The 23,094-nt window shown below is 39.1% G+C and overlaps 1 protein-coding gene across 1 annotated transcript in view; it reads left to right on the forward strand.

The window, feature by feature from the left end:
- The window catches only part of LOC137906594 (zeta-sarcoglycan-like), a 78,719-nt gene extending 64,733 nt beyond the window's left edge, over positions 1-13,986 (forward strand). Inside the window, exons 6-7 of the mRNA XM_068750880.1 lie at positions 4,035-4,158; positions 13,780-13,986. Coding sequence (XP_068606981.1) covers positions 4,035-4,158; positions 13,780-13,986 — 331 coding nt within the window. The remainder of the gene's footprint in view (positions 1-4,034; positions 4,159-13,779) is intronic.
- Positions 13,987-23,094: the final 9,108 nt, after the last annotated feature.

Raw genomic sequence — 23,094 nt, forward strand, 5'->3', positions numbered from 1 at the left:
GATAAAAAAAAAACCATTCATATTGATGTATTTCTTTCTTGCTTATCTTGTCAGGCTGGACAAATATGGACGCTGCATGAAATGGCCTTGTTGCAATTGAAGGTTATGACAAATCTATGCAAGAAAGGAGGGGACAGACGGTTTGCTTGAGCCCGAGGGAGAAAGGGAATGACGTAAGAATTGGAAGCAGGGAGGGAAGGAAGACATTTTCTTTTATCATTATGAATTGAAAAGATAACAGCTTAGCCACAAAGGGTTGCTATCTGTACTGTGAAAAACAACTACAAGTAGTAGTAGTCATGATGAGCAACTTTTTGTATCTTTCTGTGACTCTGTTTCTGTATTATTGAAAGATTTAGATAGGATGTATGCATGAGTCTCAGCATTAGCCTCGGCATAAAATCTATTATTTATCTGAATGTCTGCAATGTTAACAAGACCATTAGGATAAGTCTATATCCTGGGGTTATGTGGGGTTTCACTCTCAGCATGCTGGTATGCTCAGACCAATATTAAGTAAGCGTAATGTTGGTTTATCATGTTAGGATACTAACATGTGCTAACAAGAGCATACAGTTATGCCTAGAAGGGAAGCCACAATCTTTGGAAGTATTTGGCAGTATTTGGAGAAAGAAAATGACACTCTGGTGGAGACCCCTAGATGAAAAGTCAGGAGATCACCAAAGTTATTCCAGTTCATCCTGCAGGGAACATGAATGTCTGGGCCTGAAGCTTTGGAAATCAATCGAACATTTGTTGAGACAGTTTACTTGAAACCACAAGTGACCTTGCTGGAATGAAAAACAAAGTATCATTGAAGAAAGTAGGAATACTTCCATTAGGAAAATGAATGTCTGTAAAACCTTTCATGGCAATGCATGCAGTCTCTCGCGTATTAGGTATCTTTAGAAGTATGAGTTCTAGTCAAGATAATGGAATGAAAGGAATTGATCAAGTTAGTGAAGCTCCTCCCAAGAGGGACATGACTGTCTATGGCAGATTGTTGTGAAGAAATTTCAGAATTAGGATCTTGATAGCTTCATTAGAGGAAATGTCAAGAGATCACCATCACGCTTATCCATGCCTCTGCAAAATTCCAGAGCAATAGGTGAGGCATGTTGGTCCAAAGTGACCAACCTCATTGCTTTCCTTAGACCTATGCCATTAACATGATTTAAACAGCCATCGGTCACGATGCATGTTATATAATTTCTGCTTCGGAACTGTGAAGGAAATCTATTGAACTGAGGCACGGAGGTCTCGGGAGATATATGATAGGCTAAGCAGAGGCATTTATTTCAGCTTGCCGTGCATCAAGGAGAAGTAAAGGTGAGGAATGTAAGTGACAATCAATGAATAGCAGTGCCATAGAATACATACCGGTACTTTATATAAGTCATTTGCTCCTGTTCACGTGTGATGTACTCTAAAATGGAACTGGATAAGTCTGCCAATCATACAGCAGAAACCACCATTATTATTACTGTTCCTCTTCTAGAGATAGACCAGCCTTATGGAGTAAATATGCTGAATAACCAGACTGTAACTTATTACCATCTCAATAATTAATCAATCTAATCAAGGACATTTCTTTCTCAATAATCAGTGTAGTATTATCAATAAAGGCCAAGTCCTGATAAATTCTACTAGGCCACACACACCCACATATATATATATTTAAACAATATTTTCCACAAATTTAAATACATTACTACATGGTGTTGTCGACGTACGACGGCAATTGTTTCCATGGGATTTGCCGTGTGCTGACACGGCCGTAAAGTCACCCCCATTTAAAATTACCGTAAGTATATTATACTGCGTCCAAATACGGAAAATAGCAGCGTAGTAAGAGCCAATTTTCTCTCGGTAGAGATCGTGGGTGAGAAACCGTCGCACACTGAACGACAGATAGCCAGTTTACTTGTGTGTGCCTGCCCATCAGAGCTGGTTTAAGCCTTCAGCAGTGTCACTGTAATTGCCTCAATGTCAAACAGCCAAAGAGCCTCACTTCACTGTTGGCTACACAAGCAATCTCTCTCTCTCTCTCTTTCGCTCTCTGTCCCTCTCATGCGGAAGCAAAACCTTAGGATAGGGAATGATAGGATAAATTTCCCTGTTCTCATTCCCTCAAACTCCCTTTTAATCTGTCTTATTCCCTGTCACTCTGTTTCTCTCCTGTTTATGCCTGAGCGCTGTAGCATATACTCTGCTTTTACAGCTTCTAGCACTTATTATATCACTTGGATGCTGTACACGGCACCATTCCCTCACCCAGCCACCCACCTCAGAACTCCTCTACACCTCAAATAGCTTTACTTTCAAGGGAGGAAAATAAAATCCCATTGTGAACTCTCACACACGGTAAACTCGAGCAAGTTGACAGAGGAAAGGTTTCATGTGTGAAGTACAAACTATTCAAAAGTTCTAAATTAAAGACTGGATTTTCCATATAGAAGACAGATGGAGATTCTTATTAAAATAGACCAATTCTCATGTAGTTGTTTTTCCATTTTGCCAGTCGCAGCTTGTTTTAAGTCCTTCATTCATAAACTGCCAATTTCATCAACATAAAAGTGGGACATTAGTGGAGCGAGATGACTTAATTCTGATGCAATCTATTCTGCTTGAAGGATTTTTCTCAAGTAAAGTGACATTATCTTAATATTTGTGGTCTCCTTAAGCATATTGCACCTTAATGGAGGGAACATCTAAACCCAAAGAATCTCAATTTGAAGTTAATGGAATCAATTAGTCGATGTGTTCATTTTGTCTAGAAAGAGGACTTTTAAAACTCAGCGCTCAGTGAGATGGGTTCTCAAGTTAAAGCATCTTTGCGAGGAAAATAAAGTAGCTAACTAATGAACTATTAACTCGAAAATAAAAGCAGTACAAAATCAATGTTCCTTACTTGGGTGCAAACAAACATGGAAAACGATTGTCTGCTAATGTTGAGTTTTTCAGTTAGCAGCCCTGAAATATGTCGCTAGTGAATGGAACGGCGTTAACGGCGAAAGCCCAGGATCATCTTTCTGAGACAAAGTACCGCAAAGCAAGGCACTGATTCCTGGTTATCTCAGTTGACCTGCGGTACATCATGGCTTCAGTTAATTTGCCCCTAAGATAGATGTATAACCTTAAATCAGGGAATGAGAAACTTATTGAGTGAAAAGGATCTGGAAAATGGCCCTCAAGGCAGATCTTTTTATTATTATTTGTATTTTATATTTATATGTGTCTGATTGTTTAGCTCATTATAGGCTATGGTCCCCCTTCAACAAATAGGAATTCTGTCAGCTTTGCCCAAAGCACTCTTTATTTAATTTGCATGCCAGATTGCCCTTGAGTGCAGCACTGTCCTAATCTAACATGCCTAAACTGTTTAATCTTTCACACGCTGCAAAAAAGAGTGGATAGATTACAAAAGGGAAGAGAATGACTTAATTCTGTTCAAATTATCTGTCCACCCAGAGAGATAATTTAACATGTCAAGACATCTTACAATTAGTTGTCACAGTCTGGAAATTGTGCTATTAACATGTAAAACAGGATAAAGTGAAGTGTCATGTTCCTACCTCCGTGCAAGTCCACACCCAACAGGGCTGAGGGAGTTCAAATAGTGGCGTGAAAGGGAAATATTGTGAGATATTCCAAAAGGAATATCTTCAGTTTAACGTCCTGTATTAAAGAGAAGAATGTCGTTTAAGATTCCATTTCATGTAACTCCGGGGGGATTGTACTCCACTGAGGTCTTTATTCAAGACTAAACATTAATTTAACAAGTGCTGATTTTCTCTTTTGTTATATTTGCTTTACCAGTACAAGGTAATCTTCTGCTGCTTCAGACTGAGCAGCCGAGGAATTGAGAAGCTTTCTCACACTCAACTTATTATTGATCCTGTTATAAAAGGAGCTGGAGAGTCACACTTAAAGCCCTCCGTCTCTTCGTACTGCACTGTATTCTTCCACAGTTGTGTGATTGGACTGTTTGGACAGCTTTAAGTATGTGACTAAATTACCTGCATGGTTCTCAGGCTGGAGTCTCCAACTCGGACCCTGACCCTGGAGGCCCCCAGAGGGGTGGAGGTCAATGCAGGAGTGGGAGACTTCACGGCATTGTGTAGGAAAGATCTCCTCCTGCAGTCATCAGAAGGAGAGGTGAGTGTGTTCCTGAGAATAAACAACTGAGTTGAGGGTGTGTTGGTGTTTGTGGGAGGAAAGAAAATAACACAAAATAGCTGTATGTTTCAGTAAATGCTTGAGAAAGCACTATAAGAAAGAAAGTGTATGTGGCTGTGTGTCTTTAGATGCTGTGACACTCTACAGTGTTGGGTTTGCTTCATTAAAGTACCTTATTAGGCTAATGAGCATCATCAATCCAGATGACCTTGTCCTCCTTTTCTCCCCTCCTCCGCTCATCCCCCTTCCCTCATCTCTTCAGTTGGGAGGAAGTGACTTCATTAAAGCTGGTTTGATGAGGTTTTCTGTCAGTAACCGCTGCTCTGTGTCTGTTTTTGATGTGTTATCCTGCTATTTCACTGTCAAGCTCTTTGCATAGCAGCCTGCCTCCTTGGGTGTGCACCAAAGCAGAATTAGTAATCTTTTCTCTGTGTGTGTGTGTGTGTAGGTGTGTGTGCACATAAACCTGCCATGTTGCATGTCAGTCATGTCTGCTGGAGCATAGTGTGTCATTACCTCAGTAATTAACAGTAGAATGCCCCCCCCCCCGCCGCCCCCCCCCCTTGTTAATCACACTCTCATTGTCAGTCTCACACTAACACACACACACACAGGATAACAGAATTCTGTGAAAACAACACTGAAAGTTTGATGCTCGAACTCATTTCTCATTTCCTCCCTTTTATCACATGTTTTTCCTCTTCAGCTTTTTTCCTTCTTGTCTTTTTCTGCTCCCCACCTCGTCCCTCTCATTTCCTTATCTTCCTCTGCTGGACCTTACCTTTGAAAAGCAGAAACTTCATCAACAGTATCAGACACTTGAAGTTAAATTATGCATACTGAGGTCACCAAACCCTCGGCACCATTTGTCATAGTGATAACAAAATAATAAGGAAGAACGCCAGCTGTGCAAGAGATAATGGACTTTACAAATATACTGTTATTTGGTGCACCCAAGCCTCGTGAGCGTAGCGTGCAGTCTGTTACAGTTGTGTGGAGGTGAGCATAAACCCCAGAGAACACTGGTAAAAAACAGGAGAACATAAAATATGCATCTGAAGTGTAGATATACTTTATTTTAATGAATATTTTTAGTGCAACATCTACTACTTACATTTTAACAAAAAATACTTCTGTAATATCTACATTATTATTTTTGATTTTAAGTACCGGCCAGTTTGACCTGTTGTCTTCAGAGTTTCTTCCTCGTCCTCCAGGTTTATCAGTATCTGCACACATTCCTGAGTGTGAAGGAGACTGTTTTTCTACTTAAACCCAGAGAATGACAGCGTAGCCTGCTTCTCACAGCAACTGCAACTTTATCATAATCATACCGATTATTTTTGTAACTTTGTAGTAACTGTCAGCCACTTTCTTTCCTAAATCTTCCCTGACTGGTATCAGTTCTCTCCAATTGTTCTTTTTTTCACTTTTGTATTCTGCGCCTTCCTCTCATTCTCTTCCCTTCCTCTTCTCCTTCCCAGCCTCTTGGTCCTTGATGTTTAAGTAGCCCAGCCCATCTAATTAACTTTCCACCGCCAGGATTATACATCACAGAAGTTGTCACTTCCCAGGGGAAAGGAGGGGGAGGATAATGTTTACCTCTTTTCTGTCATCTCTTTCTTTCCCCTCATTTCTCTACATTTCATGTACACTCTCGCTCTCTCTCTCTCTCGCTCATATCTGTATTCCTACATAAACAGAGGTTTCTCTTGATGGTCAACAACATCATGACGCAATGGGTAACCTGAAATGGTCTTCGATTAGTGAAAATGCTGAACCACTATTGACACCCTTTAGCATAGCACATGTTCTCCATTTATAAAGAAATTATTTTCCATACGGTCAAGACACACTGGAAAACATACACATTTGACACCAACATCATCAAATACATGGGAGTTTAACTTTCTTTGATGCTTATACCAGGTTCCAGGTTACATCAGTCACATTACCTTAGTTGTCTTGGCACTGTTTGACATACGTCAGTAAAAAACCACCCAAGTGTGCCATAAAACAGGCAAATGTCTCTAAAAATAAATTTTAAAGGTATTTTATGGAGACAACAGGGCACAAATAGTCAGGCAAATTAATAGAAACTGACATGACAGAGAGGCCAAGGAAAAGCAACATCAACGGCAGATAGATCAGTTCAACAAAGAGAAGCTGGCATTCATGGAAGTTCTATCGGGCATAACTATTGTTTTATGTTTCTGCCTATTTCCTGCATGTGCTATAGTCCTCTGGTGGCACTTCTGTTCTCGAGATTATGCGATACCCATAAACTATTTTATGGCAATAATGCCGTATCTTTTTATCTCTTCATCAGACAATCCATTTTCTAAGGGTCCATCTTTTACGAGGGCATGCTGTTATCTTTCAGACAGGAGGAAATCATTTGATTGCTATTGAGGTGGAAGATTTTCTAGTGCAAACGTTTATCATTATCAAAATTATTTTAATTATTTTGATGCTATCTCGCTCCTTGACAGAACACGCCCACGATTGATTAAACCCATCTCTTTTTAATTTCACATACACTCCAGCAGTTGTCTGCACTGTCTCACCGTCCAGATCAGGAACCTCATTGCAAACATGAAGACTTGTCCATGCTGCATGTTAACTTTGAATGCCAGGGAGGTTAATCAGCAGTATGCTTGGATAACATGCAAGACCCTTTCACTCCAGAGAATGACATTTAATGGCTCAATTAATTATCTTCTCTATGGCTCAGCAAAATCAAATTCATTGAAGCAATAATGCATCCAATCGTTAATATCCACATGTTTCTCTTGATTAGTAGTCTTACAACCTATAATATCCCCCTACCTGTCCCCACCTGCCCAGCTGGGACCATCGGGGCTGTGGGACCTATCCCATTTCATTTGTCTTTGTATATCAGCTGGTGAAATATCTCACCCACAGTCTGCAAGGGAAAATATCCCCTTTCAGTCTGCCATCACAGCAACAATATACTTCCTTGAGAATAAACAGTTTATCCTAATAGCACCCCTTTTCATCCATTCTCACACAAACTTTCCTCCGACCGCTGACAAGAGAAAAATGAAGAGCAGGATGACGGAAAGATGGAAGGAGGATCGAATGAGCAGAAGTTGGAAGAGAATGGAAGAAAATAGATGTTTCTGTTGATTTTGCAGGAGAAAATTTGCCAGACAGCGAGGCTTAGCCAAATCAATGTTGTCAGCAGCTGGCACTTAAGAAAGGGCCATTAAAGTTTAAAAAGTTTGGAAAGCAGTGCTGGAATTAGGACCAAATGGGTTAGAGGTGGGGGAGTGCTGGCTTCCATTAAAATCAAAGCCAACAAGACCTGACAGATCTTCCCAGGATTTCTGCAGTACTCCTGGCTCTTTTTCATCATCTCTCTTCACCCAACTCTCTTTCTAACCTACGATCATGATCTCTTTCTTCTTGTCATCTTCTTTTTCTCTCTTTCACATTTGATCACTTGCCAGCTATGTCTATACTCATCTCTTTGTTGATTATAATTTTCACAAATGTCTTTTTGTGTGCTTCATGCTCTTTTCTGTTACTTCTGTACACATTGGACAGTTTGGTTTCTTCCAACATGATCAATGTCTTGGTAAATTCTGAAGCAATGACCATGTCCGGTTGCAGCAGCAGCAACGATCTCACCCTAGCTGGGAGTGGCAGCTGCCTGCCTCGGTCTAATTTCATGCTGCCAGTGACTGGAAGAGGCGGGGAGACCAGACGTTGCTATCGGTCATTCCTTGTCCCTAGAATTAATCTATCCCAAATTGGCCTCTTGCTATAAAATCCAGTAGAACTGTCATTGTATTCAGCTAACTCCAGAGCTTTGTTAGTCTGCAATTACCCGCCTGATAACATCTTTGGATCTGTGGATTCTCTGTATTGGACAGCTGACTTTGTCAGTAACAACATGACTTCCTTAATGAGGCTACTGATCAGGAGTGGGAGAATGTTGCTGTGCAGTATTGCCTCAGCTCCTGCGTCAGTGTCAGTCGAGCCAGATCACATCAGTGGAATGCATTTTTATCTCCACTCAAGACTTCTGTTAAATCATAGCTTTGATATTCAGCAGGCTCCTTGTCAGCAGTGTTAGTAGTCAAATACTCCCTTCATTAGTACAGTTAGTGTCAGAAAGGCTACGTTTGCAGTCAAGTGGAAAGTTCCAGGGCACGAGAACACCACTTGAGATTCAAAATGGTTACCATTTGAGGGTTGTTTTATTTTTTGCTGTGTGCTGAGACACAGACAGCTGGAAATGGTTGTTATATTAGAATACAATTATTCAATACTGTCTAAATTGCCTTTAGCAGGAGCTCCAGTGCAATTTATGCTTTTACTGGGAAGAAATAAATCAGTATTTATGCAGGTAAAGTTCACAAAGCTAAATTAAATCTGAAACACCTCTTTGAAGAGTATTGTTTTTACCATAAATAATGCCCCCCCCCCCCCCCCCCCACATACACACTAATTTTAGTGACTTCTCCCGACCAGGTGCTGGATGTTTTTTAAGAAGGGCGAGACTACAGAGCATTCGGATTCACAAGTCAGACAGAGAATCAGACAGTCAAGAAACAAACAAAGGTGCTTTGTCCCAGAGGGAATCCAGGTTTCTCCTTTTTGTCATTCTATATACCATTTAATTATCTTACTTTAATTGCAATATGGTGTTGAAAGAAAATAGCAGATTGTTCATAAAATAAGCAAGCAAAAATCACTTCGGCAAATGGCATTGTTTTGCTCAAGGAAAGAAATGACACACACTAAACTGGCAAATGTTATTCCTTTAAAATGTCTTGCAGCATACAATAAGCAACCCTAACTCTTTATTAAAGGCTATCAGATTGGTTGATGTTTAGAATTGAGCATTCTGTCGAACATGTAATAAACTAGTTATGTTTTGTAAAGGTTGATTGACAGATCTAAAATTGTAATTGTGCTAGTTTCAAGAATTCATTCATACAGAACCTGAAAAAATATAAGTAGCAAGTTATAATACATGATTAGTTTAATGTTATGACAGACACTGGGAAAAATGATTGTTTCTATCAGTTTATATTCGATACATAAAAACAAGAATCTCATTACATTGATGCTGAGTGAAATCAAGTTAGCAACAGGAACTATTACCAGAGGTGGCTTTATTGAATGTTAATCTTTGTTTACACATTAAAAATACACTAAGCCGCAGGAATAATTGAGTATAATAATACAAATGCACACTGTAAAACAAATAGGCATAATGCAAGTGGATGAAGCACAAATACTCGCACATACTCAGAAACACACTTCTCATCAGCCTCTATAATAATAATTTTGGCAGCCAGTCAAGCACATATGCATACCAACTGAAAATGCAGGGACACACACACACATGCACAATCAGTAGCAAGATCCTCTGTTTTCATCAGCCCAGCCACTCTTTGAGAGTGTGCATTGAAAAATGTGAACGTGTGTGCTTGTGAAGGAGAGGCAACAGATTAGCAGACACTCGTCAATAAGGAGTGGACGGCACGGAAGGCATGATTAACGTCGGAAAATTCATTAGCCTGTACTTCACACCCAAGGCACTCGCCCGTACTGGGTGTGATGTAACTCTGTCGCAGTCTTTCAGTGTGTGTGGGAGTTCTCTCTCTCTCTCTCTCTCTCTCTCACTCTCTCTTGATCTATTCCCCATTATTATTTGTTCTCTCTCTTTCGCTCACTCGCTTTCTCTCTTGGTCTCGCAGTGCTTTACTGTGAGCAGCTATTCCTGGTGACTTATATGTGTGAATGCACGTGTTTCCAGGTGTGTGTATGGATAGCACAGGTGAGCTGATATCACTTTATGACTGCATTACATCTTGGTTACTACAGCCTTTGTCATTTAGTCCATTGTCAGGTCCCATTTCAGCACCTGTCCAGTCAACACAAGTAATGGTCTGTGTAATACGCTCAGATGGCTTCAACCCCTCCCACCTGCTTGTGTTGTTGGTGTGTGTAGGTGTGTGTGTGTGTGTGTTTTCTACATGCGAATGCACACGGAAACAATAGAGAGAAAGGAAAGGATAATAGCAGACAGAGTGAGTTGCGGCTCTCTGAATGTATGGATTGAACAGTGTGTGTGTGTGTGTTCATGTATGTATACTGGTGATATTCTATGTTTATTGTCATCTCAGCCTCTTTCACAGCCCGCCACCACTCCTAGCCCATCTCAAAGAATATAGAGTGGATAATTTTCAGTTGACATTGAATTGTACTAAATTCTGATTGGACCAAACTGTAACATGAAGTCTGTAAATTCAGCAATACAAGCTGGAATGTTTGAAAAACAATCATCTCAGTGAATATCTATATAAATGTTGTTTTATCATCCTGTCAGCTGAAGTTGTCACAAAAAAACCAAAGCGCACAAAGAATCCAACAAAAAAGATTTCAAGTTTTGTGTACGTTTGTAATTACTAAGATATCACAAACTATCATGTGTGATGTCACTTTTATCTCAGAGGGTATAATGAACATTACAGTTGTAAAAACATATATAAGTAAATGCTCTAAAGATGCACACTATTTGCTTTGATTTTCTGTTTCCTATTTTCTCTATTTACTTTAGTTTATTTATTTTTTGCTGTATTTTAACTCCACAGGTATACAAGAGGCAGCTATTGTTTCTTTACTTTGTTTTTCCCTTGGGGGGAACATTGTGTTAACACTAACATGCTTTTTCTTGTACAGGGACACTGACAGCTTAAAACAATATATTGTAAGTTAAATCTTTTGTCAAAGTGTATTTTGGGTATTTGCAACTGAATTTATAATGACTTTACTAAAATATTGGACCACATTGGTTACATTAAGAAAATGGTAAAAAAAAAATAATAATAATAACTCCCTTAATCTTGCCTTTTGGACTCTTTTCCTGTCTTCTCCTCCCAGACCACACTCCCTCCTCCTCCTGGTCTCCTTCTAAACACTTTCGTAAACTCGTTTTCTCTCCTAAGCTACTTCTCAGCAAACTCTACAACACTTGTTCTCCCTCGCAATCTGCCCCCAGAGTCACTTTAACCCTCTATTCTCCTGTGCAGTCTGTTTCACTCCACCTTCCTCCCGCTTCCTTTCATTACTGTGCTTCCTCCCCTTCTCCCAGCCCATTCGCCTCCCACCCATTTGTGCCTGCTCCTCAGCTGTGCCAAAGTAAATCATCCATGAAACATGTTTTGACCCTCCTTAATTGCCACTTCCTGCATGCCTCTCATCTTCATAATGCTGGAACTGTGCTTTCACTAACCGCCTGAGAGAGACAGCCTCAGAAACATACTGTATGCACACTTCATGGCACAGCACAGATTTGTACATTTTGGGAAAATGCATGAGGGACAAGACTGGTATAGATGTATGTTTCTGTGCAGGGAGTGGAGAATATACAGTAATATTAACCCCTACTAGCCCTGCAGTAACACACCCTAAGGCTAGAATTTTGTTCACTGCCAGTGTCTTTGTAAATTTATATGAACATACGCATTTAAAACAATAGAGACTGTTTGTTCCTTTGAAGGTTTAATTAATGGAGAAATTTTGCTGAACACATTCACATAAAATCATCTTTTCCAAAAAAGTACTCCTTTGTGCCAATTCTCATTGACATTATTCTAACCCTCCTGTTGTCCTCATATTCTGTATGCACCCCGTGTCCTCCCGGTCAAAGTGACCCATCTTCGTTAAACCCCCAATATAAGCAGCTTATTTGAATTTGAAACACAAAATCTTATTTTGCCAGAAGAAACAACTTGTCATTCACCACAAATTGTTTGAATACCTGAGTTTTCCCTCTTCACCTGGTCCTTTAGTCATGCAAACTAGCAAACATTTATCTATTTCAATGACTATTTCTACTTTTCTCACAACCTTTCTGTTTTTTTTTTGTTTTTTTGCTAACTAGCAAGTTTCCTGTTGGGATTAAATTGGGGATATGTTGGGAGCTGTAACTGAGTCTTTTCCCCTGTAAGGCTGTAACTGAGCCCTGGCAACTTTCATTGCTGAGCAAAAGGGAAGATGACAGGGGTGCACCAGGGAACTGTTTCAGTCATGCCTCAACATTCAGAAAGGTAGTGTGCTATTTTTGTGCGCCCAGTGCACAGGGAGAGATGTGCACATATTGATATACACTGTTATGTGAATGTTATAACACTGCATTAAACGATTGCATTAATTATTTATGATTAAAACCAATGTGCTCATTATCTGACAATTCTTGAATTGATTTTCTGGTTTGTTTTTAGTTTTACTTATTGGAGAAAATAGAAAACTATTTTGAAGGTGTAATCAGAGTAGACACTTGTTTCACAGCTTATATCTAGCATGGGTTCAGTGGCATTTATTAATTTTTGTAAACAATATTTCCAATATTTCTTGGCAGGCAAAGGAATATATATGCTAACTTTTTTTAAAGAAAAATGCCTTTGATGCATAAACATCATAGAATCATCCATAATTCTCCTGAGAAACAAAGTAGTTCATTTTAATTAGCAAATTATTATTGGGTAGTTTAAAACTAAAATTAATATATTTGCAAAAATCAAGCATCTGTGGAAGGTTTAAAAAAAAAAAGTTTAATATATTAATTTTGGAAACATGCATCAGCCACTCTGAAAGGTCATCAGAATGTTGATGGTTTGGAAATGTAGAAGACCTAGCTGCAGGTTTGGGGATGCGCTGACTAGCGGTTTCACTGCAGTCTTTCTCTCTGTGGTACTGCTCATGGCAGGAGGCTAGCAACTGCAGTGCAGGGCATCTTCTTCACTGACCTTTGGTATTTGTGCATTGCAGATGCTTTTTTTATAAAGTAATTCCAGAAATACCCGACTCGGCACATGATCTTTTAAATGCACTGGCTGTCATCAAAATGCAGTCACTTTGAACCCCTTTGGCCCAAGCAGGGTGAAACTATGCTGAAGGTCTGGAACTGGAAATCATTGGGTTGAGCTAGCTGTCCATTGTTTTAATGCCAAGTCAGTGAAAACTGCAGTTCACTGTTTCTTTGGTGAGTGATTACTTTTGTTCGGCAGATTTCTCTTGTTTGATGGTTTTAAATAATGTACTTCAGTGAGTCATCCATAAAGATTGTCTTTTTTTTTTTTTGCATACTGTAATTTTGTTATTGCTTCTTGCTTGTATATTTTCTTGTGTCTATTTTTCTTCCCTGCAGTCTTCTCTCGCTGGTCCCGTTGCTTCCATCCTCATAAAACCAGCCCTCTACCTTATTTACTCCCACTTTTCTCCTCTGCCAGAGGCTTTTTTCTAAATAGGTATTCCCTCTCTCTCATAGATCTTTCTTGGTGACACTCCCTCTCGACCACTGCAAGTGTATTCATCCCTTGTGAAATGTGTTCTTTTTGTCTGTATCCAACTCCATATTCTTTAAACTGTTTGGGAAGGAGAAAAAAAATATTTCTCCTGCTCATTTATTTTAAGCCTTTGTGGGAGCATTTAAATGTATAACTGTTAAATCTGTGTGTTTCATGTATAACTTAAGTCTTTACTTATCTTTCTCTTTTTTTATTTATTCCCATACATTGTACTCTAATATTCAAAATGTTATCTCTTTTATATGGACAGATCTTTTTGGACGCCAACACCATCAGGCTGGGAAACATTCCTCTTGGCAGTGCTGTGGACCCCCTAGAAGGAGCCCCAGCAGGCACCACCTACACCAAACAGACTGTGTACGAGCTTTGTTCCTGTGCTAACGGCAAGGTCTACCTGTCCCCAGCCGAGAAGGGGTCTACCTGCCAAACCACCAGCAACTTTTGTCTCTGGAGCTGAGAGTGGGGGGGGTTGAAAGACACTCAGGACACATGAACTATAAGAGTTTGAAGCTAACGCAGGTCATCAGACTGAATCAGTGTGGATTATGATTTGGAAAGAAGATAATCCAAAATAACAGGTCGAATCAACATGACAAGATTGTCACTTTAACAAATCAAATGATATGGATTACAGTTTAGGAGTAAGCTAATTCTTGCCAACAGGACAAATCGACACAGACTGCAGTTTGGTGTGAAGCTACTGCCAGCAAAAGCAACAGACTCAAGTCGAGCTCACCAACCAAATGAATATGGATTGGTCAGCAGCTAATGCTAGTTAAGAGGATGAATAACTTGTTGGAAGCAACAGCCAACAAGGTTAACTGATGCGTATGACCCTGTGAACATGGAAGGACGATTTCATTCTGCGGCTTTCTTTGCCCCTCTTTGCCATTGTTGCTGCCAGTTTCTGAAAGTCATAAGGATTATATTATAAACGGGGAAACTCTCTCGCAGTTAATGTGGGTGGTGTGTTCACTGTATGACCAAAATATCTTGGAAAACGTGCTCCTGTTTTTGATAGATATGGTGATGGACACCGACAGCAGGAGAAGGACTCTAGTTTAATCTGTCTGATGTCAAACAGGCATCAGTGTGGCTCCTGGTTCAGCCCTGTGGGTGGCGGTAAGTCCGACGATGGTTTAGTGTACTAAAAAGCTAAGGATAGCTAATGGACCAATCTATACCGGAAAGGCCTTCCCCTTCCTCTCCCTTGAATCGTCAAAAGTTTATGTATGGCTCTTCTGCATTGTTTCACCTACATCTGATTGTCAATATGTTTTCTGACCCCAATTTTCATATAATAACTAATGCAAATAATTGTGCTTCAACCTTGCCTCACCAGCTCTTCCCTCATACTGTATATTTCTGAATTTTTGACATGCACTTTTAGATTATTTTCATTCTATTTGTTGCGACTTTGAGTCCAATTACTTTCCATTCAACATTCCTGTAGTTTTTCATATTCAGTATGTTCCTGCTGGCTGCTGGGGCTTTATTTTCATTTCTGTATAATTACTTCTGGTGGACTGTCTATGCATCTATCTCTGCTTTTTTCATTTTCCATTGGGTTTGTTTAAAAACATGCAGGCTTTTCCCCCAAAAAAACTTGCACAGTTTCTGCCCCTCCCTGCATGACCCCCACATATTTCAGTCTTCCAGCATGCTTTAGGAATTTGAATTGTTTTTTTTTGTCACAGACAGACGGTAAAAGGACTAAAAAAGAAAGTCCTAAGTTAAATTAAGGCTCAAATGGGTACTATAGCAGACCAATCATTTTATCATATTGAGCCCAGCCAATCAGACTGCAGCCGTATTCAGGTGAGTTATGGATAATTATGCATTGTAACTTTTCATCATGAGTTGCTTCACTTGTTTTGTTAGAACTTTTTGATTCTTGTCTCTGCTCTCATTGTCCCTTTTCATCTTCTTCATATTTTTTATACCTCAAATATCTCCATCAACCTAATCAGTCCTCTCTATTTTCTTTCACTTAAATTTATAATCATCTTGTGTCCTTGATTAACCATCACCCACCAAATGTCTTGATTGTGATGCTGTTTCTTCACACTGGTTATGTGTTCAGTCTTTAATCTCCCTCGGGCATCTTGAACTGAACAATCAGGAAAAATAATGTCCATTCACCTCCTAAGTAAGTCCCCATGCAATGGTTCTGCAAACTAAACACCAATAATTAAAAAGGTCCACAATATTATCTGGGGGGCCTATTTTTTATATACTTAATCAGTCTCAGATGTGGAATTGGTAGTGATGGCCTCAGTACGGCTAACCTGGGTGGAAATGATAGGAAATTGGCTAATTTTGTGGCAGAAATCCCACAATCCCCTTCCAGGTAATTATGGATTAATCATATTATCATGAATGATGGTGTATGTATGGACTCTACTGGTAAAAGGCCCTGAGGCATACTTTCTTTTTTAAACAATGCGATACACAGGTGCCTTTGCTGCTGTTGGTAAAAGCACATCACAGTCTGAACCCTCACACTATTCTCAGTGGACCTGCAAGTGTCTCTGGAAAAATCGATGTATTTATCAATTTGCCTAACTATCTATTTATTTTCCTGTGTTCTTCTCCCCTGCTCTCCTTGTTTTGTAGAACTCAATAGATCCAGCTGAAGAAAGAACAGTTCAGTCCTGGTTTAATTTTCCAATATGTTCCCACTTTTATTCTTGATAAGAAAAAAGCACAAATTATGCCATGTATATAACTATACATATAAAATACAAAATAAAACAATGTTTTCAAAGATAGCCTCTGGAGTCTTCTATTTAGGATGAATCCAAATTATTGCTATTATGTTTCCAACTGGAGCCTAATCATGTTCAAATGTCTTTTTAAGAAAAACATTAAATCATTCCCAGATTACCGAATACCCATATTATTTTGTTTCTTAAAATAAAAATACAATCTATCCTATATCCTGTTTCACAGTTGAGAAAATTGGCATATATTTTCCTTTTTCATGCTTTTTGCATGATTTGTCTGTGTACAGTTTCCCAACTGACATAATTGAAGTAAATACTGTTTTTATTTTGTATCATGGTAATAAGGTGCTGTAATTATTTATAGTGGCATGACTGAATCGAAGCCATGGCAAGACGGCATCACTTGATTCCAACATGATTTTAGGTTAAGGAAACATTTGCCTAGATTTGGATAGAGAGGATTTTTTTTTTTTTTTTTGTACGTTCAGTATCAACATTCTGTTCAAAAGCGTTAAAGTATTAAAAACCTTTCTTCAAATTGTTGATGGGAAATTTAATCTAGGAAATGTGTGTGCGAGTATGGGGGGGGTCAGCACATTTGTTATACTGAAGTCACAGTGTATGAACATAATTTCAGTCTCACAGGGTTGGCTGACACACTGACAGTCCTGTCAGTTCAACGGTTGAACAAAATCAGTCACTGGCTGACAATTATTTCCAACCCTCAATGACATTATTATCCCCCACAAGGAATGGAGTGAGGACAGGGATAATGAGATCTCAAATACCTCAAACGCTATTCGGTATTTTTCGTGAAACTGTCTGCACAAAACTGAAGCGGTGCCAGCAGCTGTTGTACCCCTATAAATCCCTGAAAGTACAAATTGTTTGGGTTGACCTTTAATAACGAATCACACATTACTGAAAATGAAAAGGATCAAGCACCTTTGATTTATTTAGGGAGCTAAGCAAAGACAAGCATGTGTAAGTATTAGAAAATAAAATCTTACTGAGTGTTTTAAAACTCCATTAAAGCTTTCTTAATAATTTATAACAGGTTTATTCTGACCTGGCCTTGTTAATAACAGGTTTCACGACATCTAATGGATATGTAGTTATAGCTGCTGCAGTCTTGGCCTGAAGGGGAAAAATAATATTGTGATTGATCACAGTACACAACCTGCTCTCTGCCATCATTGTTCCATTTCTCATAGTTTTGGATGTGCACCCTGTTTATTTCCTTCCTCTACAAGCGATAATAATCCTTTCATTAATGCATTCTCTATTACAATTTATTTCGGGGCAAAAAGTGCCGATTAATTCTAATTAATCTCTCATCACTTCATTCATCTTGATCTAGCAAGACTCATTGTCTAACCTTTTTCTTTCTGATTTCCACACTGCCTCGTCCTTCCTTTGCAGGAATCCCCCCCCCTTCCTCCTCTGTTTGTCCTTCTTCCCTGTCACTGGTTTTAAGTGGCAGTAAAATGGTGTTGAAAGTACTTCATGCTTGGGAACCAGCCATGAAATAGAACATACACACACACACACAAGCAAACCAAAATGCACGGTGTGCCTCTAAATGCGTGCGTCCCGCTGCAATCTTTTTCTATTACAATGCTTTGTGAAGCGCTCAATGGACACCTCTTTTTTATTATCATTTCCAGTGTGCCCACTGATACATAAGCCAGTTCACATTTATGGGATAACTTCATAAAAGTGAGGTGCATTTCCCATCTTTAGTATGGAATGTAGACCTTCTCTGTTTTCAATGCCTGACATGATTTAATTTGAGATAATTTTATATTATTCTAAGCAAATTTATCTTTGATATATTTCATTTGTTTTCTGTCTGCATTTCCTCAAATGCTAGAAGAGAAGACTGGACATTTTCAAACATGCAATCTTCTGGTGATAAATCACAAATTTTGTTTATATTCTACATGCAGACATAAGGCAAAGATAATAATTACTCTGGTTAAATCTAACAGCGTTCACCTACCCAGCCATGAACAGACTATAGGCTGCCATACTTGTACTAAGTAAACTAGACACCAGTGTCATCTTTACATTTACTCAATGTCAGTGGAAGCCACCAACATGACCAAAAATTTGCATAAACATATAAGCTATAAGGAAATAATGCAAAGTGATGAAACAAGTCATGCCATATTTAAAAATACTTGTCAAAAGTGGAAGATAATAATCCTTATTATTATTAAAGTCAACCGACTGAGGCTAGAATGAAACAGATGTAGAAAACATGATCATTTGTAATGCAGTTTGACATATCCAAATCATTACATGCTAAAATAAGTTGACAGGGTAAAAGCTAGAAAGTAAATATTGAAAGTATTATCATATGAAGAACATCGGGTCACATTTAAAGCAAAGCAGAGGATCCTGACTCGAGAGATGTAGTTCGATTATTAATGAAAACAAATATAACCTGAAATCAAAATTACAGGAGTAAATAATAACAAAATCTTAGTTGGGGGGGTCAGATTCATACAAAGAACCTGCATCAGTAATTTCAGCATATCAAGTGGGCAAGAGTTACATGACCATCAGGGGTGATCCTTTCCCAGATTGTGGACAACATCCATTAGATTATACACAACATAAATGAGACACTGTTGATCAATAGAGCCATTGTTCACTTCAATGTGATGATATGACGGCAGTCAGCCCTTTTCTTGCAGTGTCAAGCAGCAGAATTAACTGAGCTGCCATGACAAGCCTCCTTTTATCTATCAAATGACTCCACACACACACACATACACACAAACCAGTCGATTATGAAAGAGTGTATTTGAACAACAAGCCCCGTCAAAGCCAGGAATGGACAGAGATAACATTCCCTCATTTCCTCCGTGCACATTGAGGAACATTAACTGAGAGAACAGAATGGGGGTGGCTGTCACAATGCACAAGAGAATAAAGCGGGGTGAGAGGATTAGAATAGAAAGATTTGTGATGACGATGGAGAGGTTGAGGTGAGATAAGTTGCTCTGTTCCCATGAATAACCAACACATTTTGAGTCATTCCATAACCAGAGGCACGACTGTGGAATGAGTTGAGGACTGGATTATCATTTAGCCTTCTGATAGCTGGCATCACTCATTGCTGGCTCAATCATCTTCATGCATCCTTTGGGATAGATAGGATGCTGACAGCTTCATCGAGGGAGAGGAGAGTCCAACCCAAGCCTGAGAAATAAACAAAATGGGGGGAAATGGCATTACAAAATGTCTTGAATGAAGGACAAATGAAAATGCTGCCATCTCAGGGTAACTAAGAAGAAGCAAAGCAGTGGGAAAAGTGAGGACAGCGATGTATCGTTGACTTGATCCCACAGCGGTGACTGATGATTGTTAGTGATGATCTGTGTTTGGTTGTACAAACGAGTCAATGTTTTACCGCCAGTGATCACAAATCAAGGCCAGCAAAGAAAGGAGCAAGCAAAGCCCAGAGCAGAGGATCGGCAATCTTCAGCATCAAAACATACTCGTGTTTGTACAGATCATACATTTTATAACATAAATAGTTTATTAAAATATGAAAAAATGGACTGATCTGGTTCTATAGAACTCATGCACTTGCATAAACCTACTGGTGATAAATTATACATTTTAACAACTCATCTACTCACAACACTTTTCAGTCAATATTTGCTTTGGGATGTCCACATGCCGTAAATTCAGAACCTTGGTTGCACAAGATATGCTGTTGCTTTCATTGGCCACTGTTACTTGCTCTGTTTTAAGTGCTGTTGAACTCAGCAATGGCAGCAGAGAGGTAATAATCATGGGAAATGCCCCTGTCAGCTAAGATTGTCTCTTCTACCAACGTGGTCTATGGTAAAGCCCGGCTTATGTTTAGGTGTCAAAAACAACTGGTAACTTTGACAGCCTCAACTGTGTGTTCTCTGCGTGAAATTAAATTCTAGCGCAATATTCTAATTTAAATATTAAATTATGTTTGATGTTAGCAAGCATCCGATAATGATACTAATGGAAAGATGAATGTTTATGAATGCAAAAACCGAAGTCTTTCAAAAATAATAAAATAGCTTTTTTGCATGACTTGATTTTGTACAGAAATAATTGTGCAAATGTTAAGTTTTGTTCTATAATATAGCATCCTGTTCTGATTCAGAACTCTCATTTATAGTCATCTACCTGTGCCTAACCAATTAAATCAGCTATGCAGAGCTTATTTATTTATTCAAACAGTTGGTCTCCTTGAGATCCAGCTCTCAGGGGACTACAGGGATGATAACTGAAGCATGAGCACAAAATAGCAGCTGGGGCTAAAGCACCGGCTGGTGCGGAGTCACAGCAGGAGATGGAGCGTTGTCAGCAGGATAGGATGCAGCAGACAGACCGGACCATTACTTCCTGTGTGTGTGTGCTCAGCTGGTGTCTTCTAATAGCGCATAATACAAACAGCTAATCATTCAAGTCTCATATCCCATTCAAAGATTTATAAGTAAATTATTTTATATTTAAAAAAGTCCAGCTACGCTGTTGATGTAAACTTACATGAATCTTATTCTGCTTTATTAATGTCATACACAATATTTTCTGGCTGATATCATTACGTGTCAACATCTTCCTAAAGTAATACAATTATTACCTAAATATTGTTTTCTGCTGCTAAAGAATTTACAATTGTCTCAATTTTCACTTCTGATGCAGCATATATTTAAATATATTCAAGCTCCCAGCCAATAACACCGCACAGACTGCCAAAGCATTGTGTTACATATAATAGTGTTAGATCACTGATTTATCTTATGGTCTTTGGCCACCTGCTGTGTCGGCTGCTACAGTCTGAACTTGAGCATATGTTGTAATGAGGCCACATTATCAGCTCCCAATAACAAGTTTTCTTCAGCTGCGCACAGAAGCAGACACGCCCTGAGGGCTAAAATCTGGAGTTTTAGTGCAGAACTAGCATTATATTTCATACAGGTTTGTCCCTCTATAGGCCTCGGGCAATTTCTAGCAGGTTAGGAGTTAAGCAGAATGTAAGTCTATGCTTGATAGGTTCTCTTACAGCAAGTATGACCACACCTGCATTAAGTATGCGCCGATCAGTTGAAGCTTTGTGCATGATCATGCATCACAAAGAACTGATTGCATAGCATAATAGAATATCCAATATTTGTCACATGGGATAAGGGAGCTGAGAAAAAGCAAATATTCTCACTGTAAGGAATTGAGGGCATGTTACTCACTGTAACAATCCAGTGAGGAGCAGCGTAGAAGGAAACTCAGGTCTGCTAACAGGCAGGATAGGGACAGAGAAATCCTGTACGAAAAAAAACCCTCCTGATCAGAATAAGCACAGTTCATAAAATAAGTAGGATATATAGAGAACGGGGAAACATTGTGCACATAAAAACAAATGAAAGAACATGCAGAAATGTCTTCTACTGTCATTCCATTTTTCCACGGAGGAAAAACGTCCTCTGGCAGAGCGGGTTCAAATGCTTTCTGGGGGGGATTCATTCCAGAGGAGAGATAAGCCAGTCTGACAAGTACTGTGCAAAAAGGGGAAGCCCCTGAGAACCTTCCCTGTAGTGCAAAAATAAATGGGAACAGCGCAACGCAGCTATGCATGCAATATGGCATGAAAGCATGCCTACTCGACGGAGATAAGGAAGTGTAGCCTCAATAATCTGATGTGAGACCAAAAGGTTGGAAAGAAACCAACCAATGTTAACACCCTTGATATAAAAGCGGAAGACATATATAATTATTTAAGTTCAATTCATTGTTATTTATATGGCACCAAATCCTAACAGAAAGTTATCTCAAGGCACTTTACTGGTGTAGCAGAAAAAAGTCCTATACGGAAAGATAGAACCCATCTTGTCCCACAAGAGCAAGCACTTTGGTGACAGTGGCAAGTGAAAACTTCCCTTTAACAGGCAGAAACCTTGAACAGAACCTAAGACTCATAGTGGGCGGCCATCAGTCTTGACCGGTTGGGTTGAGAGAGAGAGAGAGAGGTAGAAAGACAGAGACAATGACAGAGAGGGAGTTGCAGACCTACTCAGTCTAATGAGACACACTATCAGCTTAAGAGTGGAAGGAATTCCTCCTTACATTCATCTGGAAGAAAAACTCCATATTGCACTCTACTTCAAATGAAATTGGACTTTAGCCAGTTAAACACCTTTCCCATCTCTGTTCTGAAACTAAATTGACAGGGTTAGAAGCGTGCCGATGTCCTAAAGTGCCCTAAGCTAATTAGTTAATAGCCACTCAAAATGCCCCTGAGGTCAAACCCAACAATTACCACCTGGTCACCCTGAGTTGCACTTCTGATGTCAGCGAATTATAGCTCATTTCAGATTCATATCATGCATTCCCTTGCCACGTTTTCAGATCTATTGTCACACACAAACAACCTGAAATCCATGTCCTGAAATCACTCAAACGCCATGTGGATCGCTCCGACTGCAGGGGTGAGTCCACCATCAAAATAACGCTTTAAACTGGAACTATTTTATTTATTTTTACTTATTCTATTTTATTATTAACTGTGGTTTAACTACAAGATTTAAAAAAAATCAAAATGTCTTGGAGATTAAAACATTTTCTTTTTAAGAAAAAGGAAAATATTGTCTAATTCCAATAAAAACCAAATGTGCCGCCCACAGATCGCTTTCATGACTCCAGTTCTTTTAACGGATGTTTTATTCATTGTTACATCGTAGAACTAAAATAGAACATTTAACATAAGACAAAGATCACTGGATGCAACTTTTCCAGATATTTTTCAAGAAACAGAAAAACAAATGCTCAGGCTCTCCATGTGTCTTTTT

This window comes from Brachionichthys hirsutus, chromosome 17, assembly GCF_040956055.1.
Source record: "Brachionichthys hirsutus isolate HB-005 chromosome 17, CSIRO-AGI_Bhir_v1, whole genome shotgun sequence".
NCBI lineage: Eukaryota > Metazoa > Chordata > Actinopteri > Lophiiformes > Brachionichthyidae > Brachionichthys > Brachionichthys hirsutus.